Below are 25470 nucleotides of genomic sequence, written 5' to 3'. Positions count from 1 at the left end.
GATTGACCCCTAGAGCGCTGATATCCCAACTTGGCCTGGAGAAACGAATCAATATTCTCGTTCCAAGCACGCGGCTGCTTCAGGCCATACAAGGCCTTCTTCAACCTGTAAACCTTCCCCTCTGAGGAACCAAAGCAAGGAGGCTCCATTCAAGAAGGCCGACTTCACATCCAACTAAAAAACATGCCATCTCCTATGACTAGCCAAGGCAAGAATAGCATGAATAGTCGCCATACAAGCAGTAGGAGAGCAAAGGTATCATGGAAATCTACACCTGGGCGCTATGCAAAACCTTTAGCAACAAGGCGAGCCTTGTGCTTATCCAAAGAGCCATCACTATGGTACTTGGTCTTGAAGACCCATTTGACACCAATTACCTTTTTATGAGAGGAACGAGACACAAGGTACCAAGTGCCATTCCGCTCAATAGCCTCTAACTCGGCTCTCGTCGCTTACTGCCAATGATCACACTGTAAAGCCTCCTTCACTGATGTAGGCTCTCTATCCTGCATAACACAGGACATCAAACAGTAGTTAGAGCAAAGAAGCTCCATAGTATGTGCCTGGTGCCGCCGTGCCCTTCGCGGTCCATCTTGCAATTGCCACTCCTCAGGGACCCCCTCGATCCCTGAATCTCAGAGCATGTCACAGGCCCAACAAGGAGAAGACCGAATCTCGCCTCGATGCTCACCATCTGCTAAAGTTTCTAGAAGGTCCACCATCAATGGAGGACCAATCGATGAATCCGGTGGCTAGAAAGTAAGCTCCTCATCTAAAGAAGAGTCCTCAAGAGACACAGGATCGAGAGGAACAGTCGCTGGGATCCAGCTATCACCGGGATCTCCAAGTACAAGGTAATCCTCACCCCACCTCTGGGGTTGGAATCTCCACGAACCGAACATCATGGCTCGTGTAGACATCCCGCTTAACAAGATCATACAATCAGTAGCCTTGAGATTGCAAGCTATAGCCCACAAACACCTGGCTTTCGGAAGTCGCTTCAAATTTGTCACGTTGTGTCTTCGAGATGTGAACATACGCAGCACACCCAAAAAACCCTAAAATAAGAAGCGTCGGGCTTTTGATCCAAAGTACGCCCCAAAAGGAGTCATACCAACAACAGCAGAAGTATGGGAACAATTAAGGATGTGAACTAAAGTAGCCACAGCCTCAGCTCATAGACACTGAGGTGTTTGACGACACTCCATGGTGGTACGGGCCATCTTGATCACACTGCGATTCTTTCACTCCAAAATGCCATTCTCCTGAGAGGTGTTTGTATTGGCAAACTCCTAGTGTATGCCACGATCTGCACAAAACTGAGTAAACTCATTAGAAACAAATTCTCCGCCCTTATCCAATCATAAGATCTTTAGCTTTCGCCCCGACTGGTTCTCCTCAAAAAGCAACCAATCCTTGAAGTGGGAGAACGCCTTCGACTTTAGCTTCAAGAAATAGGCCCATGTCATCCTGTTGTAATCATCTACAATATATGACAAGGTACATGGACCTCACTATCTTACATGTAGTGTTGTGATGAAAGCCTAGTTTGTGCAGAAGCGGATTCGGTACATTGTATGTGGATCTTTTCCTTGGCCTCAATGTCCTTTTCCTCTTCTCGAAGATTTTGATGAGAACAACCATGAGGAAGTTGTGCTCACATGGGATTCAAACGATGCACGGGCGTATTCTACACTGCTTCGGTGTATTTCTAAAGAAATTCTACTAGTGGTTACCTCCTGTAGGACATCCCCAAAAATATGGTCGAAGCTTCATATGTTGTACAAGGCACCTTTCCCCATGCGTGCCGTGACCCTTTATGGACAACTTCAACAAACGAAGTTTGAGTCTACGGACACTGTTCAGTCATTTTTGCTCTGTGTTACACAGGTACAGGACCAACTTTGACACATGTAGTCTGTCCTTCCAAAGGCATATCTCGTGGGAACAATACTCTACAAGCTTCCCCCAGAGTTAGATGGAGTGGCAAATGCTTTGAGGGCCAAACATCATCTATAGCTACAAGCTTCACATATATGTCCTCGATGTTGCTTAAGCATGAGGCATCTTTGCATTTACAAGGGAGACTTTCGTCTCATTATGAAGGTTCCAATGAGACCTTTACAGCTTCATAAAGGAGTGACTGGAAGAAGAAGTCGAAGGCTCAATGTTATCACTATGGTAAGAAGGGACACTTGTAGAATAACTGTAAGGAGTTAACCTCACACAAGAAGAAGGAGAAGCAAAAGAAGCAGGATACGAACTCCTCCAACAAGTCATCCTCTTCCTCAAACTCCAACTCCAATTCTCCGACCAAAAAGAAGTCAAAGATACAAAAGAAATCCACTTCTTCATATGGAGAAAAGGGCTTGACTACCACTTCCTCTATTGCTTTCTACTCTAGGTGATGCGGCCATCCCTCACGACTCTCCAATGCCAAAGAGGGAGTGTGAGAGGATGGTGAGATAGGGTCAATGAATCTCATCTATACAAGTGTACAGGTGCATAGGTTTCCAACAGGAGCATCCCTAACACATTGATCAAAGTCTTGTAGGTACAAACCTTGGTGCTGAGATTGATATCTAGGTTCATGATGGGCTGTTTCTTTAACAAAAAATGGGACACTTTGACGGTCTTGGACAAAGGCGGGGAATCCATGGTCACATATATTCAAAGGCATTTTTGGCAAGATGGTCTTGTATGCTACTGCAAGACATTGTTGACAAACATAAAGATTTGGTATGACTCTTCCTTATTTTCAGGAGCTGGTACGATCAACATCAACATTCAATTCTCTCCGAGACACCTTGGTGGTGGCTTGATCACCCATTGCTTGGGTATCCATGTTTCTACTTTGGAGGTTCTTTGTTATATGGACTATGATTAGCCTTTATCATAGTATCATTACATTGTATCAAATCACCCATCATCTGAGAGAGGATGTTAGCAATCCAAACAGCTTATGTGTGAGTCTGGGCATGGCTAGGTTATTTAGGCATTTTATTATGGTTATTACGATGCTTATTCGCGGCATTTTATGATGGCCGACCTATCACTATTTTGACATTACTTTCTTCTTTATATACCCGGCTCTCTTCTCATTCAATTATACCATCACCTACACGTTCTATGGAGAGAGGGAGCCAGTGACAATGCCTTGGAGCAAAAGACTCATTGTTATATGTATCATTCTCGTATTTGGTATGTGGATTCCATTTCCCAAGCATATCTCCGAATTCTCTTCTTTTGCAATGTTCTTTTGTTTTCTTTCTCTTCTATCTTGTGTTCAACTATTTATTTCAGCACTTGTCTATGCTTCCATTGCTACACCACTTCTGACACTATGGACATGTTTGATAGTTTGCTGTCTTTATTTCAACAAAATAGACCTGATTTTAGTCAATTTCAGCAATCTATTGAGGGGTTACAAAAACAAAATCAGCAGCAAACACATGCTGAACAGCAGCCTACTTTTCAACCCATTGATCAAGGCATTGCTGAGTATGAAGTGACCAATAAGAGGGCTGCTATTTAGGAAGCTAAAACAGTCCCTAGATGACTGTTAGATACATTACGGGACAGCAAACAACCTGTTCCTCTTCCCAATAGAGCTAGAGCAATCACTCGTCATACACAAGGTAACTTGGTTGCGCATGCACTTGTAGTTATTGCATGCAATTAAGAACATGTTTCTTTACATAATGCCTTACAAAACGAACATTGCATAGCAACTATGCAATATGAGTTTAACTCTATCGATAAAAATGGCACATGGGAGTTATGTGACTTGCCTGCTAGCAAGTAGTAAGTTTACAAATTAAAACACAAATCTGATGGTAGCATTGATCGCTACAAGGCACGTCTTGTTGCGAAAGGGTATGCCCAACAGCATGGGATTGACTTGTCAGAAGTGGTGCTAGCAATGGAAGCGTAAACATAAGCTGTAATAAACTGCTGAAACACAAGAAAAAAGAGAAAGGGAAAAAAAGAACACAATACAAATGAGAACTCAGATGTATGCTCGGGAAACGGAATCCATATACCAAGACATGAGACAGTACAGAAGCAATGTGAGTCACCGACTATGGAGGCACTGGCATCTACTCCCTCTCCAAGAAACTATCAAGTGATGAATGAATGTGGAGGAGGGAGGCTGACAATAAATAGGCCAAAATAAATGCCTAAAATATGACATGACAGGTCCTACAAATAATGCCAATCCACAATAAACAATGGCAAATAAAATGCCTAAAATGTCTCTGTGCCTAGTCTGCTGAACCACAAGTCCAAACTCAACCATGAGCTGACTAATCTACTAACACCCTCTCTCAGATCATGGGTGATCTGATACAATACAATATACAATGATAATGTCCCATCATAGTACATACAACAATGTCCATCATAGTAGAACCATGGATACCCAAGTAGTGGGTGCACAAGCCACTGCCAAGATGCCTCCAAGAGAACCCATGTTGATGTCGATCGTACCAGCTCCTGAAGATAGAGAAGATCATAGTAGCTCTCAATGTTTGTCAACAATGCCTCTAATGTAGCATATGTGACTATCCTATTATCAATGCCACAGCGCATAAATGACCATGAATTCCCCTTCTTTGGCTAGACCGCCAAAGTATCCCCTCATGTGAGCTCCAAACGAAAGCCACTCGCTCTCTGTCAAATAACTAGCCCATCATGAACCTGGATGTCAATCCCAGCTCCAGGATTTGTACCTGCCAGACTTCGGTCGATGCGTCTCTCTTTGGATCCTGTGCACCTGTATAGAAATATAGATGAGGCGCGGCTGCCCCATCTCACCACCCTCTCACACTCCCTCTGGCATTGGAGAGCCGCGAGGGATGACCTCATCACCACCACTAGAAAGCAGCTGAGGAAGGGGCCACTAAGCCCTTCCCACGATCCGAAGAAGAGGATCCCTACCGCACCTTGGACTTCGCCTTGGCCAAAGGATTGGAATCGGAATATGAGGCAGATAAGGACTCATCGGCAACAACAAAGACAATTTTCACTTCATTTGCACAATCTATAGCATACTAGGTGGCAAGCACCCCACCTCAAAAAACCCCGCTCCCTCCACACCACCCCGCCACGCCTCCAAAAACCGCGCTCGACCCACCCCACCCCGTGTCACGACATCCCGCTTCGTCTCCTGCTCCTTTTTCTTCCTAGAAGCCGCTAACTCGTTGAAGTCCTTCCTTAAATGACCTTTCTTGCCACAGTGGTAACACTGGGCCTTTGACTTCTTTGTCTTCAAAGCCCTCTCTAAAGATGCAAAAGCCTCACTAGAATCTCCATGTAGCGTATCATCAGTGGATGTGCATGGAGGAACCATCTGGAGAGGATGTAGAACAGAAGTAGAGAAAAGAAGGTATTTGGAGAGGGAACACAGCCAAACTACGAGCACAGACTGCAAAAAGCAAGAGTTCACATACAGTATAACCCAAAATTTGATCAAAAGAAGCCAAAATTTGCTACACAAAGTCAAAAAATCAGTTCAAAACTGCCAAAAACAGCAAAAACGGCCTGTTCTACCAGTCGCCCAGCCCAAAATAGTGCTGAAAACAGCAAAATGCAGACTGCACACTGCATAAACAGGTGTAGGGTACTGTCGCCAGCAGTCTGATGATGAAAACACATGCAGCAGGAGATGTTGGACAACAGAGGACGGCAAATCTGCAGAAAACGCAGGTCAACCAGGTCGCCTATATGGAGCAACAGCCGCCTGATCAGCAAGGGTGAAAACAGTCCTTAAATCAGTAATAAAACATAGCAGTAGCACAAATCCTGAAATCTGATACCATGTCAGAAGTGGTGCAGCAATGGAAGCGTAAACATAAGCTGTAATAAACTGCTGAAACACAAGACAAAAGAGAAAGGGAAAGAAAGAACACAATACAGATGAGAACTCAGATGTATGCTCGGGAAATGGAATCCATATACCAAGACATGAAACAGTGCAGAAGCAATGTGAGTCACCGGATGTGGAGGCACTGGCACCTGCTCCCTCTCCAAGAAACTGTCAAGTGATGAATGAATGTGGAGAAGGGAGGCTAACAATAAATAAGCCAAAATAAATGCCTAAAATATGACATGACAAGTCGGCCAGCATTAAAATGCTGGCCGACTAGCTGCAAATAATGCCAATCCACAATAAACAATGGAAAATAAAATGCCTAAAATGTCTCTGTGCCCAGCTTGCTGAACCACAAGTCTAGACTCAACCATGAGCTGACTAATCTGCTAACATGACTATGATGAGACATTTGCACTCACTTCACATGTGACCACCATTCGCAATGTCATTGCTTTGGCTGCTCATTATGATTAGCATGTGCATCACTTGGATATAAAGACTACTTTTTTAAATGGTGATATTCATGAGGAGGTTTATGTCACTCAATCTCCTGGCTTTGTTAAAAAATGGTTAGAAAGCAAAGTGTGTCGTTTACATAAGGCCCTCTATGATTCAAAGTAGGCACCTAGGACATGATATGAGAAGATACATCCATACTTAATTGCTCTTGGCTTCACTACTTCACACATTGAGGACACACTTTATGTCCACAAGGATGAGGATAGCCTCTTAATTCTCATTATTTATGTGGATGACAGACTATTGAATGGAGCTCATGAGACATATATTTCAACTTTGAAAGCTAAATTACAGCATGCTTTTGATGTAACAGATGTTGGCCACTTGCACTCTATCTTAGCATACAGTTTACTGTGACAGCAGAAGCCATAGGTTTACACTTGAGGATGCAAGAGAACCTTTTGATGCTTTTCTTTATCAACAAGTTGTCGGCTATTTATTATATTTGTGTAATACACTGTCGGATATTCACTTTGGAATCTCTCAGTTGGCACACTTAATGCATAGCCCTGGTGCTACACATTTATAAGCAGTTAAACGTGTCTTTCGTTATCTCAAAAACACTCAAACATTGGGCATTTTTTATCCTAAAGGAACTATTCTTTGTTTGCAAGCATTTACAAACAGTGATTGGGCTAGTTGTTTTGACATGAGAGTGTTCACTATTGGCAATAGTTTCATGCTTGGTAATTCATGCATTTCTTGACTGAGCAAGAAACAATCTGCAATGGCCACATCCAACTATGAAGCTGGATATAAGGCAACATTTACGATTACATTGGAATATGTATAGCTTAGACACCTTTTGGTTGATCTTAGTACAGGACAATAGTCACCCACTTCTATCTACACTGACAATCAGAGTGCCATACCAGTTGGGAGAAATCCAATTTTTCATGCTCACACAAAGCACATTAAGGTGCATTTTAATTATGTCAGAGAAAGGCTCCATGCAAGGGAGATTGACTTGGTTTATATCCCTATACATGACAACTTGGCAGTCTATTTACAAAAGCTCTCTCCAAAGAGAAATTCAAAGCCTTTCATAAGACTCTTGGCTAGATAGCGCTTGGGGATTGATTTGCCCATTCCCATATTGGTTCACGTCATTCACTCAAGGGGGGTTTGTTATACTTATCATGTTTCTCCTATGTTCCGGTGTGAACACTCCCTTATCTCATGGGCATTTTTTACCTTCTAGCTAAAGAAGGGTTTTTTCCCGTGCAAATACCCATTAGTGGGTGTGGTACTTAGTACCTTACGGATTGCACTTTCATTCATTCTCACATAGTGGATGTGACCTTTCAGCATTGCCTTCACTGTGGGTATGTGTGTGAGTGTGAATGTGCTGTAGAACCCTAACCTAACACAAAGTGCAGAAGCAATAGTCACACCGCTTATAGCATTCTGCAATCTACCAAAACAAGCACAAAGTCCTCATGTATCATACCCAAACGACAGGGTAAACCCCGTATTCTGCTAATGCTACAGCCAAAGCATCAGCTAAAGTTATGTATGCCACTGGCATCACACGACGAGCAGTAATCGTGCAACCACTAAACAAGGTGACCCCTGGTCAATGGCAGTTACAGACGGAAGTAAAGAAACGTGAATTGAAGCACAGAATGTCATAGTTTTGTCAGATTTGTTTACTTGAGAAGCTTGATGACTCCAGGGAAGCTCCAGCTTCGGGTCCATTGGAAAGGCGAGCAGTGGAAGGAGAGGCGAGCATACGCCGCTGAGCCAGCCATGGAGGCGAGCCTCGACTGCGCGAGCGGGCCACGATTCTCGTCGCGGAGAGCATGTCACGGGAGCCAAAATTGCAAAGATGGTCGACCGTCTTCTATACCTACGATTTGTAAATTTTGACAGTGACTAGATAAGTAGAAGAAGAGCCAAAGATCCACGTCCGTTAACCCGTAAAACCAACAGCTCGTTTTAGGTGGTTTTGGGGTTTCACTGGATTTTGGCTTGCCCCTCTCACTTTCACTGTACTCACGAAAAATCGAGGTTTCACATAAAGTGAATTGTAAAAAATTTCCAAAAAAATAAAGAATTTTTTAATAATTATAAAAATAATAAAAATGCGCAATTTGATTTAATAACCTCTTTGAAATTTTGAGTTAGAGGTTTCTGTACCTGCTAACCAAAAACGTTTTTCGTAGACACTAGTCTTTTATAAGATGATATAAATGTCACCAACCTAACAAATTATGCTTTTTTATTTACAAAATTGACATTTCTCATTTGCAAAAATCCAACTTATTTAGGGCAAATTGGTGATTGGACTTGCAAAGAAAACAATGGCATTTTACAAATTTAAATAAGAAATTCTATTATTTTATTTTTTTAATATAAAGGTGCTCAAATATGGTGATTGTTACCTAAAATTTTGCTTATTTAAATACAAAAACTAAAAATCTTAATGCATCATGAGATTATATTCCACGAATCTATAGTGACCATGAAAATAAGGATAAGTGGATCTTCCAAACACTGCCTCATGGTGAATCTATGTTTGAGGTAGAATTTAATGTGTTTGTGAAGGACATTCTCATATTAGGTGATTAATCATATGTCAAAGAGGCACATCATATCTTCTAAATCCATTGGGGATTGTCAAATAGAATGATTCTTATATTTAACTAAGTACCCTATGATATTCATGACTAGTATAGATAGTAGTCCCTTTAGAAGGTTTCGATAAACTAGTATAAAACAAGTTATATACTTGCCAATATGGTGAAATACCTAAACAAAATGCTTTCTCATTAATCTTATAGATTGTTTGAAAAAGCCCATATTACCTTAAAATCAATTCAATTTTTTAGATGGCATTCAATAGATCTCAATCTTCTCTTTTCAATGTGTAGCCATAGTAGATAAAATTCGTTGAATACCATAGGTAGTTTGTTTTTTATTCGCTTAATCAATGTATAAGTTGAGCTCCATCTCATCTTCATCATGAGGGAGGCATCAAAATTTACACTTCTGCTCACGGCATCTAAAAGGAGATCAAAAGGCACCATAATTGTTCTTCTCACCCCTACCATACTCATCTTAGTGCAACCTAAACTATGGATGTGGCTTGTCTTCTTAACAAACAAGCGAACAAACCTATAGGAGGTGTGTCACCAATCAAAGGGGAGGAGGGAACTATCTTTTCCATGGTTACCCAAAAATTAGCTTGTACCAAAATAGGAGAAAGGGCACCATCTACATCACGCTCCTCCCCATCTTCTTCCCTCCATCACCATTTATATCCTAAGTTTCAATGCACACTCATCATCACAACTAGGAACCATCTAATTCTGGGCCACTATATTATTATTCTTAATAATTGTTTTTTTAAAGTCTTTTAATTTTTCTAGTAGGCTGTGGGCTAGCCATCATCACTGCCCTCTTCCAAGATTGGCACATATTGAATGGCTAGCCATAGGCATGTCTCCACTTTGACGGCCACATTTATAGGTAATTTTTATTTAACTTTTCCTCTTTTAGAATGTTTAAAAGATTCATTATTTTATCTAATTATTGATTACTTTAATCCACAAGGAAGGCCTTAAGGTCTTCATCCACTACTATCAAAGACCATAGACCTTTAACTAAGGCTACTCTTTTTTTGGAAATGGCTCATTACCCAATAGATCTTTATCCTTAAGCACTCATTTTTTGCCAAACAAGGCTTTATAGTGCTCACTAAGAGCCCCTTCCCCCACACATGTTCTATCTTCAAAAAAATAAAAAACTAATAATCTATCATGGGTTTAATCCTTGACAACAACAAGGATGAATACAATCAAACCATACCAAGGAGATCAAGCTAAGAAAACAAAAGCAAGCAAGGAGATCAAGAGAAACAAACATACTAAGGAGATCAAGCTAAGAAAACACAAGCAAGCAAGGAGATCAAGAGAAACAAACATAAGAAAGGCCAAGGAGATCAACAAAAGAGGTCAAGGATATTGAAATAAATATAGATATGGATCCACATAGTTGGATACAAACTTTGGGATCATCAACAATAGTGAAAAATGCTTGGATAACTCCTCAAACCATTCAAAACTCTAGGTTTCATTTCCAAATTGATTAAACATTACAAATTCTTAATTAGTATATAAGGTCATTCAAATATTGCATTGATTAGTTTTACAATCATTAGATACAACTATTACAATCTTTTTATAAAATTACTTAAACCCACTAAGCTCTAAACCATGAAGTATAAATTTTATGTTGTCTCCCTATATAAACATAAAGAAAATTTGCATGAATTTAGAATCTAAAACCTTAATAAACTTTTCGCTAGAAACTATTAACTATAAAGAGAATGGGATTCCTATTTGACTAAATATACAATACCATGATCTTTCATAAAGGCAAGCCAATATACTTTAAACATTTAGAATTAGAACTCTCTAAGTAAAGTTCACATAAAATATTGTGGTGTATATTTTATGGTTGCATTCAATATCATTCTCTATGTCTTCATTGCTTTGAGAAGTATGAGTTTCTATTTATTGTATTGTAAGTGTTTGCTATTAAGAAAACGCTTACTAACTCAATCCAAGTGTTTAAATGTCTTAGTGCATAAAAGTCTAAGTGTTTATATATCTAGCCTTGATTAGGTGGCTATTCTAAAACTAGTAGAGCACCTTTTTAGGTGGTTTATAGTAAGAAATTACCCATCCATATGTCAACCATATCTATTAATGTACTAGTTGCTAATTCTTTAGCCAATGATGATCCAGATTTGCTAATATTACAACAACCCATATTCTCTTTGTTTGATAGACATAATGGCAAGTGCTTCAAATGCTTCCAATGACAGAAGTGATATCTTCAATATAGAAAAGTTAGATGGCAATAACCTCTAGTATTGGAAGACTCAAATTTTGTAGATATTGGTGCAAAAGAAGCAACTCAAGCCATTGAAGTGAGAGGAAATAAAGCAAAAATTTTATGATGTAGATGATTGGGAAATATTGATGAGCTTTTTGAGTCAACCATCATTCTGTCATTGTCAAAATAGGTATATTTCAATGTCATTGAGATTGAGGGTGGTACTTATGCATCATGGAAAAAGATTTGTGATCTCTATGATAAGCAAAGTCATACAACGTAGTTGTATTGGCTTAAGAAACTCATGGACCATCGCATGAAGGAAGGGATGTCATGTGTTCTCACTTAAAAGAGTTTCATTCCATTTCGAGTCATCTTGCTTCACGAGGTCTCAAGTTTAAGGAGAATGCTAAGTCTCTTTTCTTGCTTGTCACATTGCTTGAGTCTTAGGATACCTTTCGTACTGCTATGAGTACAAACCCTCCTAAAGGTGCCTTTCAACTCAAGGATTTAGAGGATGCTTTTCTTACAGAAGGAGAAAGAATGTTGATGTAGCCCATACTTCTCATGCACTTATAGTGAGAGGCAGATAAGGTGGTACTAGGAATAATAATAATGGTAGAGTCTTACAGCCCAAATCTAAGTCTCATGGGTAATAACATAGTAAATCCCCTAGTCTTAAGCCCTCTCTTACTTGTCATCATTGTGGGCAATAGGGTCACATAAGACTGCAATGCCATAAGATGCACAATGATAGGCACAAAAAAGTAAAAATGCCTTGGAGTATAGCTTAGATGATTACATACTTATCGTGTCATCACTTAATTCTAACTAGTTTCTTAATGTTGAGTCTGCTTATGCTCATTGTTGGATTCTTGATTCAGGGACCTTTCCGTATTACCTTGTATCATCAGTGGTTTAATACTTACCACACTATTGCAGGTTCAGTCAGACTAGGTGATGATCATGTATGTGACATTATTGGCATAGGTGATGTGAGATTGCAGTTTGGTATTAGTGTTTCACTTGTGCTTTATGATGTATGTCATGTCCCAGTTTTAACTAAAAGCCTTATCTCCACTAAATAGTTGGATGATGATAGATACCATGTCTCTTTTGGTGATTCTACCTAGTCTGTTGATCATATTTTGGCTGTGACTAATCTTTCTCATGTATCTCTTTGGCATTATCATCTTGGGCATATATCCCTTAAAGGAATGAAAGTACTCACTTGTTTGTAATATTTGCCACATCTTGACTAAAGTTTTGACTCTTATGATCATTGTTTATATGGCAAGCAGACTCATTACTCCCATAAAAAGGCTAGTTCTATGCGCATGGGTGAGACTATTGATGAGAATCTTGTAGGTCTACTCATTAAAAGTCTCAAAGTGAAATGTTATGCCTTTCTTTTAGGGAGATGATGGGTGTAGAATGAGATGACATCTATTCCTCATCATATTGTACTTATATATACACAGTGTACTTTTTCACTTTTCCTTTGTTTTCTCCATACTTAGACACATTCGCCTTTAAGTGGGAGGTTGTTGGTGATTAAAGGCCACTTGTGCCTAGCCATCTACACTTACTTGTACTTATTGCCTGTACACCTATATATTGCAGGTGGTGATTGCCCAACTATCACTTTATTCTTTATTCTTTATATGAAAATAGAATATGGAAAGGTAGGTCAAACATTATGGCTATTGGAGTTTCCACATACCGTCTTGCTCTCTCTTACTTGAACCTCCATAGCTATTGCTTCTACTTGTGCTTCCACTCTTGCTCCACCTTTCATGGAATTGGCATAATAGCGATCTAAATTAGTAATGTTTTTTTTAGCATCACTATTCATGTTGCTATGTGCATCACTATTTGCATCTCTAATGGCGTTTTTATATAGCGATGCTAATAGTGACATCTACTATGGAAAAAAAAACCAAAAGAGTTTGCGGTCTTTTTATTGCCGATGTTAGAATGCCGTGGAGAGAGAGAGAGAGAGAGAGAGAGAGAGAGAGAACATGAAGGAGAAGGAGAAAGTGGAAGAGAGAGAGAGAGAGAGAGAGAGAGAGAGAGAGAGTGAGTGAGTGAGTGTGTGTGTGTGTGTGTGTGAAAGATAGGAAGAGATTGAGAGCTTAAGAAAGGAGAAAGAAAAGAGGAGACCGCAAAGGAGAAAAAGAAGATCACGAAGAAGAGCTTCAAAGGAGCACCTGTCTGTTTTCGAGCATTGAGGTAAGTCCTTTCGTCCTTGCCTTCTTGAGTTTTCTTAGAGAGAGAGAGAGAGAGAGAGAGAGAGAGAGAGAGAGAGAGAGAGAGAGAGAGAGAGAGAAGGAAAGGGAGAGGGGGGATGAAGAGGGGAGAGAAAGAGATAGAGGAATATGGAGATCATAAAAGAAAAGAGAGAGAGGAACATAACAAATTAAAAATTTTAAAAAATAGAAAGAGGAAGAGGGGTATAGAGAGAGGGGGGAGGGGAGGGGGGCAGAGAGGGAGATTGATGGAAAGGGAGAGGGAGAGAGAAAATTAAGAAGTTTGGAAAATACAAAGTTAGAGATCAAAAACAAAAGAGAGAGGGAGGGAAAGGGAAAGGGGAGAGAGAGAGAGGATTAGAAAGTTGGGGAGAGAGAGATGGAGATGGAAATGAAGAGGGAGAGAAAAATAAAAAGAAAATAAAAAAACGAGAGGAAGATATAATGAGTCTGAGAGAGAGAGAGAGAGAGAGAGAGAGAGAGAGAGAGAGAGAGAGAGAGAGAGAGAGAGAGAGAGAGAGAGAGAGAGAGAGAGAGAGAGAGAAGGTGGAGTAATAGTGGAAGCAAAAGCTATGGAGGTTCAAGCAAGAGTGCACAAGACAGTATGTGGAAACTACAAGAGTCACAATGTGTGACCTACCTTTCCTTATCTTATTGTCATGTAAAGAATAAAGAATAAAGTGATAGTGATTGACAATTGCCACTTACAATGTATATATATATATATATGGGTGGTAAGTACAAGTAAGTGTAGGTGATTAGATAGATGCAGCCTTTAATCCCCAACAACCTCCCACTCTTAAAAGCCAAATGTGCCTAAGTATGGAGAAAATAAGAGAAAAGTGATAAAGTATAATATGTATATATGAGTACAATAGGATAATGAATAGATGTCATCTCATGCTATACCCATCATCTTTCTAAGAAAGGTATAACATTCCACTAGGAGACTTTTAGTGAATAGATTTGTAGGATTCTCATCAATCGAGATCTTGACAAGCTCCCTCTATCTACTTATCCTCAACCACCTCTTTGATAAATGGATAATGGACCTCAATGAGCTTGGTCTTCACATTAAAGATTAGATTATGTTCCAACTAAATAGCACCATAGAGTCTAAATGCAACGTAGGAGTCATAGTCATACCAAGATCTGCCACTAGATGGCCTAAAATAAGGCTTCATTTGCAAGCCTTAGTGGTAGCTAAAATGTACTTAGTCTCAGTCATAGATAAGGCCATGCATTTCTACACCCTAGACATCCAAGAAATAGCACCTCCAACAAAAGTGAAGACATAACCAGAGTTAGAGTTCCTACTATTTGTATGTCATGCATAGTCAAAGTCTGTATAGACCATGACTTTAGTAACTTGGCCACCATATGCACACATTTATAGTTTCCTTAAGGTATCTCATGATACCCATAACGATATCCCAATGTTGCATGCTAGAGGTGTCGTCATATAACAAGCCACAACTCCCACTACAAATGCTATGTTAGGTCTACTGGCTATCATGGCATACATTAAGCTGCCCACTATGGGTGCATATGAGATCTTGGCCATCTTAGCTTTCTCATCATTTGACTAGGGACAATCTATCGAATTGACCTCCACATGAGAAGGTAGTGGGATGTTAATAGGCTTATCATCCTACATATGAAACCGCTCAAGGACTTTATGAATGCACTCCCTTTGTGGTGATAGGTAGAGGAGTCCTTTAATGATTCGCATATATGCACACGTCAAGTATGTGAGAGGCATATCCCATGTCCTTTATCTCAAAGCTCTTCTTGAACTAGTCTTCAAAGCATCCAACTCATCATAAACACTCCCAACAATCATCATATCATCAATATATAGCACCAAAATGATAACATTTCCATCCTTTGTATAAAGACATGGATCCATGTCACTATGAGAATAACCTTGTGAATACATAAATACATTAAACTTATGATATCATTCCCTAGGTGCTTGCTTAAGTCCATAAATGATATTCCTTAACTTACATACTAGGTATTCCTTTCCCTTTTTCTCAAAGCCCTTAGACTGTTTGCACATTAGGGCTAAAAATGCTTCAAAAAAGGTGCTTGTAAGAAAATGATTAAGTTGCTAATTAGTTGAGATTTTGGAAGAATGAAACCGCCAAATTTGGTTGCTCAGATGTGATTAATGAGAGAATATTGAATACATTGAAGAGGTTAGCATTAATTGTCCCTCGTCTTTAATTTATGTCCAGGTCACCTTTTCGGCCGTTTTTGTCTTGGAACTTGGGAGAATTTGTATTTTTGAGAAATGTCCACCTATATCGCATTTATCTACTCCCGCATCTTCTTTTCACACGCTCTTTTTCCATTCTCTTTTGCCATTCTCTTCTTTGTGCTCACTTTCTTATCATTGTGAGATTCATTTGTCGTTGATGTACTAAAATGTTTAGCAATATCTTTGCAAGTAATATAGATGCAAGCACATGCAAGTACAAACTTATCATCCAACTAAATCCAATTTATTCATCTTGGAAAAGTATACATCATCGAGTACTAACATATGAGATGGAGGCCAACAGATTGTGAACTCAAGGAAATAAACATATAGATTTGTGGGTGGATGGAAATATTTATCCCAAGGATCCTTCAATAGGTAAACTTTCTAAATTTTTAAATATTCATGACTACATGAGATATGTTGGGGAAGGTTATAATAGGATGCTTAGCTATTGTAAAAGGTTATACTCTGTAACTTACACATGCATGGCTCAAATGAATGAAATGAGAAAAGCATTACTTATTGCACAGACAAGCATTTTTGAGCTTACAAATAAGATTAACGTTCTAGAAAATGCTAATAAGTCATTACAAGACAAGCTAGCACATTTAAAAAAAAATCCAATAGGATTCAGAGAGAGAAGGAGACCATTAAAAAAATAAAACTAGCTTGTGTGAGAGAGTAAAGAAAAGAAGATTGAATCTTGCAAAGAAATATGTATCTAACATGTCATGCATCATATTCAAGAGAGTGAGGAGAGAATCGGTCTTTTAAAAGAAACCATGAATAAGAATGATATTTTGAGGATTCTTAAGTCACCTCAAAATATGGATTTAAGAGGCCCAACTCTCAAAGAATTAGTCAAGGATTTAAAGGACATAGTAAAACCAACCGAAATTGTAGAGACATGTGATACTATGGGTATTAGTCAAAAATTTTATCGTGCTATCTCAAGATTATGGTTTAAAAATCTTAAATATAACAGAATAACTGCATTTGGGTTATCTTGAGCCCTTATTGGTGGGTTGATGCAACTCAGGTATGAATTGAGAATCATCAAATACTGAAATGGTTGTTCACTCATACAAGTATTCCAAACATTATTAAGTCTCAAAGTGAAGGAGAAATGTTGGTTGTTGATGGGGTTGGTAATTTTAATGTGGAATGGCACATGAGCGCTGACTTAAAAACTATCAAATGTATAGTTGGAATATGTAATGGGATAAATGTAAAATATCATTGTATTTATTGTATGGAAAGTGTTGGGTCTAAAGACTTGCATCCTACAAGAAGAGCCCCAACTAGAGACTCTATAGATCTGAGTAAAAATGAAAACAAGGAAGATATATGAGATCCCATTCTTTCAATTCCTCTTACAAATGTTCATATATGTACTTTTCATGTAGAGATTAGAATCATTGATAAACTTCTCAAGTTGCATCTCAACTATGCATACTCAATTAAGCCATTGTCTTTATCGGATGAGTATATTGACAAATGTGAGGCATTACTCTCTAGAATGGGTTTTCATGGAGGTCAAATTCACTTAAGAAAATATCCAACACTTTCGGGGAAAACAAGAGATGTCTTGGTTGATGTCTCAATGGGAGGCTCAAAAGCTAGACGCTTTTAGGAAACCATACAGGAAAACATGTGAGCATTACTTGGGAGCATTGGAGAGAGCTGTGTGGGATAACGAAAAACATTGCAAGCACACCACGACTTGCATTTCTAAGGATGGAGGTTTGGAGACATCTCGATGTCTTCCTAAAGCTCCTCAAGCAACAAAAGACAACCTACACGTATCCAGAAGAGTTCAAATGTTCGATTACAAATCTTGTTCAAGCAATAAAGGAGGCATGGGAAGAAAAAGATATCACATTTTATTTGGTAAGAGAGAATATTTAATCCATGATAAAATTTCCAATGGCATAAAATGATCGTTACTCTTTTGAATTTGCAACATATCCTCATATCCATGGGCCTTACTTTGTGGAGAAGCAAGGTTCCCTAGCAACTTATAGCGGCCAAGACATGGAAAAATCTCACTATTAAGCACGCATATGTTTTTTTCGAAGCACAAGACATGGAGGAGGAGTTACAAAAAGCAATGCTCTTGAGGAGCTATTCAATTGGTTTTTTCGACGACAGCTTCAAAGAATGAATACTAAAGATGACAATGAAACTTGAGAATTCATAGTAAATTTCAAGAAAGAAAAGTACAAAGCTAGCTCTCAAGAGCCTTTACATCTTCCTTCCCCTCCGGGATCTTTCCTCTATAACATAGAAATTTTCTTCTCTTGTAGCCAACTATTGATTTTATATTAGTTCGATTTGCTACCAAAGCATAAGATGAGAGGGCCAGAAAGTATATTACTCTAGAAGCAAAGAAACTAGGACCATAACCAAAAATCCTAATTGCTGCAATCTTCTCCAAAAACATCACCTTGTGTGCATTGTACTATACCCAGAGAAACCAAGTAGCCTTGTAAGTGCCTTGATTCACAGTATAGGCCATGTTGCTTCCTTTGAGAAGATGTTATGAAATACCAGGAAAACATGCAGATCAATCCTTGCTAAGTAATGGCCAAGTGCAATATCTTTCAATGAACTAATACTAGCTCTCATCCCTTTACCCCACCGTCCCAAGAAGTTATCAAAATCTTCAATCTCCAACTGCAAAAAAGGATGAATGTCAAATGAATGTTGAAATCAAACATATTAATGTATCTTACAAAATTTAAGATAACAACCAATTGATTTTCATCATTCTCTAGCTTAGTTGGATTCCATATGTTAATTGATGATTGTGCCTCATTGGTATCTTCCAATTCTTTAACACACTCCAACTTCTCTCTTCCAAAATTGGAAATTCCAAGTTGGTCTTGAAGGCCGTGGAACTCCTCTTTAGTAATCCCATACTCTTTCTCAGCGTTCTTTGCCTTATTAAAACAAAGAGAAAGGGCATCCCCTGCTTTAATAAATTTGTCATCCGTAATTTTAGTATCAAGTTTAAGTAACTCTTCCATCGATTCATTCTCGACGTTAACAATGCCATTTGCAGCATTAGAAGGCTCTGCAATGATTACTAAACAATAATCCTCCTCCCTAAGATTGAAGAGCTTTTGGATGTTTGATAGCAGTATGCATTCCTTGTCCTTGATAGGAAAAGTTGGAAGTGAAGGAACAATATAGAAAGAAGAGTCACATATAATATTTGCATTTGCATGGTTTTCTTCAATAATGGTCTCAACTTTGATGGAACATTTTGGAACCTCTAATTGTTGTTCATCATATTTGATAGGATATTTAACAAGAGTATGCTCAGTGAATGTAGTTGCTTTTGACATTATCCTACATTTCCTAGAACGAGCAGAACAAAACAAATCTAGTGCACAAAACCTATCAAGAGAATGAGATGTGCACTTTCTTGAAAACAAATCCTTCTCTAAAGGTGAGCTCCCAATAGGTATATGAACATATTCCTTTGCATCCTTTTCAACCACAGGAAATGCAAGACCTTCAAACTCAGCAAACTCATCTAGAAAAAACTCATTGCAAGAGTTCAAGACATGGTCAATATCCCAATCAGGGTTGAAAATATCCTTTGCAGTTCCATAGTAAGATAACTCCATGCCATTTTGAAGAAGAAAGTCTAAGAGCCTTTTTTAGAGAGAAACCTCTGCTATCTGAGACAATCTAGGAACCCTCAATGGTGACTTGCCTTTGATTAGAGGCTTCCTAGGCATTCCCACACTTGCTGAGCTGAACAAGGGGAAGAAGTGATGGGACCTAAAATGGGCTGGCACTAGCTAAGGCACTAACTGGACCTCATGCACTCAACAGACAACCCCACCACACCACACGGCCTCACGGGCCAGGAGCGTCTGTCAAGGGATACACTATCCTAAACACTAATTACCGCGCATTTATAGTCTGTAATCCAATGGATGTTCCCTTTTTCCTGTCTCCTCAGAGGGAGATTATACATATATTGGCAATAAATGCCACTCATCACAGACACAAGGGCACCCCACGGGCTGATTGGCGTGGCCCTACTGCAGCTCTTTTACATTTTGGGAATTGGCCCCTCGATGTGCTGCTTCCACACATAGACACATTCAAAACAAACTCCCCTCTTAGTGTCAATATATTTAACGTTCCAGGAATGTATTGATTCTCACTTATCCATCCCCTTTGACCCACTGTCTAGGCCTACAGCCAGGTTGCTCACTCTCTCTACGTGGGTCAAGTCCTAAAGAAACAAAGTGCCATGCATCCAGGAGCTTGTCATTGATACCATTTAACGATGCTATGCAAATGTGTATATGATTAAGTGCTCAAATAATTGAAAAATAGCCTTATGCATTGTGCAAATCCATTCTTTTCATGTTTCCATACACTAACGCGTAATTGTTGTGATGAGAGAAGACACCGAGCCTTACACTCGTGCTGTACTTCCCTTTATTTAACTTAACGTCATCCTATATGAATAATGCAACAAATACATCAAATTTTATATTATATTTCAGCACTCAAACTTCTCTCCTCCCCTACCGTTTAAGGTTTTGCCTCGTTGCATAGGTAAAGAGGCGATTTCATGTACTTCGCATGAAATAAGCAGTAAATACTACCAAAAACATATAAATGGGGATAACCTAAGGCAAACCCTTATGCTTTATCCTCATTATACACTCACAGACACATCCATAATTTTTCTCATCCATTCTCTATTTTTTCCCATTTTAAAAAGCAAATTTTCCTATTTTTCCTTATTTTTTCTTATTTATTATCAATAGAAATGGAAGAAAATTAGGATTATTTCAGAGCTGTGGCTCTTGAGTCTTTAAACAGCAACCATGTAGATTTTATTGGTATTTTGTTTCATGCTTTTTCCATTTTAAGCCCAAAAATCCCATTTTTACTCAAAGAACCATGTTTTTCGAGTTTTTTCCATTTATTTTCCACACTTTAAGTGTATATCTTTTGATTTTTTTATTATGAAAGACTAAAACCAGTAGCACACAACATGTCCATCAATTTTCAGCCCATATGAACATTGCTAACCTCCTCAAATGCGAAAAAAGAGCCATTTTCTTTGTAAAAATGTCATTACTGTGTATTTTTTATTATTTCGGGCTTTGAAACTTGTTGCGGGTCTGCAAACCAGGGCCCATTTGATGCTCAGCCTGCCTCCACACTGCCATCTTCAGCCCACCTTCAGTTTGGAAGCAATTCGGTACGACGTCGGACGAGCATTCACCAACCCAGCTTCATTCTTCTTCACACGCAGGAATAGCCCCTTGCAGGAGAGAGAGGGAGGAGAGAGAAAGATTGAAATCTGATCTCCATAACCAGGCAGCCAATGGAGGAGCAGAGACTGGCAATAGGAAGCGTAGATAGAGTGTAGATCAGGCCTAAGATCAGTTGGGGGGGTTGTTTACAGTCCCCATAGCCCCTCCTCTTCATTAAAATGATGGCGCCTTCTTCCTCATGGCGTGGAAAAAACGGCCACCTTCTTGATCATGATTTTTCAAAAATGAGGGGGCCCCAAAGGGAGCCCCCAAAAGTCACATCTCTTGGGCTCCCTAAAGCCTATTCACACTTGGCATTTGGTCCTTGGCCTTCCGGGCACTCCCATTTCCGCGTCCGATGTCCGTTTCGAAGTCTGAAAAATCCTGGGCGTCCATCTTGAAGTCCTCCACTGCCGGGCATTTCCCAGAGTCTCGTCTGACACGCCAAAAATTTATCAAAATTCACCAACTGTCTTCAAGTGGGTCTTTTAAGCCTTTACCGGGCATTGCCGCTTAAAATCGTACTGATTGCCATCGCCGCCTTCGACGAAGTCTATTTTTCCCTTGAAATTCGGAAATTTTGGCTATTTTTAAGCACTTCTCTGTATCAAAAATCATATGTCATTGGTGACCATGGGATAGGGCGACTCAGCCCGTCGAATCCTACAAACAAAATCTGTACAAAACCACAACCACAAAGAGGATCAAGCTGATACAAAATAGATACACAACAAAACACAACATAGCTCTCACCCTACCCCCTTGTCAAAACCAAGGCATGAAATCCACGAGGAGTAAGCCTAGCATAATCTGACAGAAAGTTGAAAGCTAGTCACTAACCAACCGCTCCAACACAGTCAAGCTAAAAAGAACCATCAAAGAGGTCATCCTCAGTGGTGGTCTGAACTACCTACCTAACTAAGGACAATGCAACTAGGAGCTCCTACCAGGCAAGAACTCCTATAGCCTGATCAACAAATATTATCTTTTAGTACATTGGATTTTTAGCCTCTTATTTTCCATACTCAGGTGTGTAAAAAGGAGGGAGCTGAGCATAGTGACCTAAGGAGAGCAAGGCATCGGCCTTAGGTCCTGTCTCGGTACCCAAGAACCTACCAAGCCCGTGCAAGGTGACACTTAATCCTTTTCTAACACTCACTTTTATTTTCACTCCAATCTTCTTTTATTCTTATTTTTCAGCTAGATGCCACCCCTAGGAAGACAAGGCATTGGCCTTGGGTCTAACTTGTCCCCAGGAACCTACCCAGCCTTCGCAAGGCAATGAACAACTGCTCAAAGATATTTCTTTCTTTCCATTTCTATTTTTATAGGGGTTAAAACCCCTTTTGACACACCTCCGTATATTCATATATGGTCTTTCAGATATTTAGGGTTTTTTCTATTTCCATCATTATTTTAGTAGGCTTCTCTAATTGCCTCACAACTAACAAGAACTCCGAGAACGGCTGCCTAGCATGTCAACAGAATAGGGTCACTAGAATTCCCATCTAAACAGTTCTTACAATGCCTGACAATGCCTTGCAGGAGGCAATGGCTACTCAAACCTCCCCCAGACATACAGAGCCTAAACCTGGGACTTCATGCCTTGATTGTTGGTCCTCAACAAACAAATGAAAGTAGCCCTCATATATACATATATCATTAATTTCTTAAGGAAAAAGATTCGAAAAGGGGACGAAACCACCTAGAATGGCATAAGAAGCTCTTTCATAGCAAAGGCTCCCTCCAACGACTTCGTTAACCTATATGATGCAATCACTACAACAAAAAACCATTAACTATATCCACACCAAATAGACGAATGGCCCTCTTGGCCTAAAGAGATAGCACATTTCACTACAAACTAGTTGGCCCTCTTGGCCTAAGGAAATAGATCATTAAAACCTAAAAACAACTGGCCCTCTTGGCCTAAAGAAATCAAGAAAACCTACTCATATAGATCCCTTCTTGGAAGAAGGCAGATATACAAACACACGCTCCACTCCAAGGGGAAAGACAGGGCGCTCAGTCCTAAACTAAATGCATCAAGTTATAACCCATACCTCCTGTATATACAGCAAGAGGCGTATACATAACATGTCATCGAGTCAACCTATGGGTACAAGATAATAGTGGTAGATGGGTCTCGGCTACTCTCCTCATTACCCATATCAACCATCGCCTGCCATATAACGCATGGTCTAATAACATTCCCCATAAGCGACCATGTCCTGTCTCATTATCAATAACAATATCTGAACTAGGACCACAATTGAAAAAAAGGTCCTCCTCATAAGCAAAATTGGCTAATGAATCCGCAAACTGATTCCAATAACGTGGAATGAGCTGAAGAGATATGCTCTCAAATTCATCAAGTAGGGTTACAGTAGTTCGATGATACATGCGAAGGATAGGATTCCAGATTGTATATGTCCCATTAAGTTGATTTAAGATCAGTTGGGAATCCCCTTTTACTAACAACCGCCAAATGCCACCTTTCTTGGCAATATTCAATCCCATAATCAGGGCTTTATACTCCACCATGTTGTTAGTGAATCCCACCCTGAGATAAGCAGGTAATTTCATGGTAACTCTACGTCGAGGATCTCAGATAACTACTCTAACACTCCCTTTTCTATTAGGCCCCTGAGATAAGCAGGTAATTTCATGGTAACTCTACATCGAGGATCTCAGATAACTACTCTAACACTCCCTTTTCTATTAGGCCCCCGGGACACTCCATCAAAGTATAACATGTACATCCACAATGGGTTTACATAGCCAGCCATCAGGAACTCCCCTATTCGTAAGTATGATAATCAAAATTCAACATATTTAGAGGTGTTAAAATTGAAGAGATCAATGTTATGCAGCCTAAGGATGTTGATGATGATTATATCCTTGCAGCTTCTTCTAGTGCTTCGTAGATGACGGAGATACACTCAATGTATGCCCAGTGTTGGCTCTTGGACTCAGATGCATCCTTTCATGTGGCACCTTGCCGAGAGTGGTTTCATTCATACCATATTGTTTCAAGTTCTGTGCGCTTGGGTGATGACAACTCTCTTGATATCATGGGCATTGGTGATGTTACGTTGCAGTTTCCTTTTGGTAGCAGTTTTGTTATGCAGGTTGTACATTGTGTACCTGCTTTGACACGAAGTCTCATGTCAGTTGGACAGCTTGATGATGCAGGCTATCATGTATCTTTTGGAGACTCTGCATGGAAGATCACTCGTGGCAGACTTGTCCCATTAAGCTGAAAGTTTGGGCTTATCCCATTAAGCTGAAATCCGATGTCTTAGCTGCGTTTCAGAGATGGCTTGCATTGGTTGAGAACCAGTCTAAGTATAGGCTAAAATGCCTAAGAACAGATAATGGGGTGAGTATGTCTCACATGCTTTTGAGTAGTTATGTGATGAGAGGGGTATTAAGCGTCAGTTGACCACCCCCTACACCCCCCCCAGAATGGTTTGGCTGAGCGGATGAATAGAACCATCCAAGAGCGTGTATGCAGTATGCTTAGCCATGCAAGTCTACCATAGAGCTTTTGGGCTGAGGCAGTTAGTATAGCTGTGCATGTCATAAACAGATCACCCTCTAGTGGTTTGGATTTCCAGGATTTCCAGGTTTTAGAACCATCCAAGAGCGTGTATGCAGTATGCTTAGCCATGCAGGTCTACCATAGAGCTTTTGGGCTGATGCAGTTAGTACAGCTGTGCATGTCATAAACAGATCACCCTCTAGTGGTTTGGATTTCCAGGTTGTAGAGGAGGTATGGACTGGAAAACCTCCCTCTTATGCGCATCCCCGTGTCTTTGGATATGAGGCATTTTGCCATGTGCCCATGGACAAGATAAGTAAGCTGGATCCTAAGAGTGTCAAATGCATTTTCCTTGGTTATGGGGATGCAGGCGAGATGGGTTACCATCTCTGGGATCCGCAGGCACGGAAAATCATCCGCAGTCATGATGTAGTCTTTCATGAAGACAAGATGCATTGGCAGCCTGAGAGAGTTGTTGAGATCTGCAGGGTCATATTTCAGGAGGAGCTGAGAGCTCCCGCACAGCCAGTTGGACAACCTACAACTACGGCAGATGCTCATGGTCAGGGTATTGGACAGGCAGTTGGGCAGGCAACAGAGCCTGCCATGAGACGGCGGTCTACTAGAGACAAACATCCACATGATAGATTTCAGCCCTCAATGCATTATGTCTTGGTTACAGATGTAGGAGAGCCTTTCACTTATGATGAGGCTATGCGCAGGTGTGACAGTCACTCTTGGGAGAGGGCTATGCAGTCTGAGATAGACTCCTTGTATAAGAATGAGACTTGGGATTTAGTTTCCTTGCCTGAGGCAAAGAAGGCATTGCCATGCAAGTGGGTATACAAGCTGAAAAGTACCCCTGGACACCCCAAGCTAGC

The 25470-nt window shown here is 39.9% G+C and overlaps 1 protein-coding gene across 2 annotated transcripts in view; it reads right to left on the bottom strand.

Moving 5' to 3' along the window:
- Nucleotides 1-8269, bottom strand: part of LOC148030420 (surfeit locus protein 1-like) — a 32804-nt gene extending 24535 nt beyond the window's left edge. The window contains exon 1 of one of the 2 annotated variants that reach the window (XM_087686737.1): nt 8048-8269. In XM_087686737.1, coding sequence (XP_087542863.1) covers nt 8048-8198 — 151 coding nt within the window. In that variant the 5' untranslated portion in view covers nt 8199-8269. The remainder of the gene's footprint in view (nt 1-8047) is intronic. The other variant, XM_087686738.1, reaches the window with a different exon arrangement.
- Between the last annotated feature and the right edge of the window lie 17201 nt (nt 8270-25470).

The sequence above is a fragment of the Lygodium microphyllum genome, chromosome 10 (assembly GCF_053477565.2).
Source record: "Lygodium microphyllum isolate KBCC chromosome 10, Lygodium_microphyllum_v1.1.10, whole genome shotgun sequence".
NCBI classification, from domain to species: Eukaryota; Viridiplantae; Streptophyta; class Polypodiopsida; order Schizaeales; family Lygodiaceae; genus Lygodium; species Lygodium microphyllum.
This window is presented reverse-complemented; position numbering and strand designations above follow the sequence as displayed.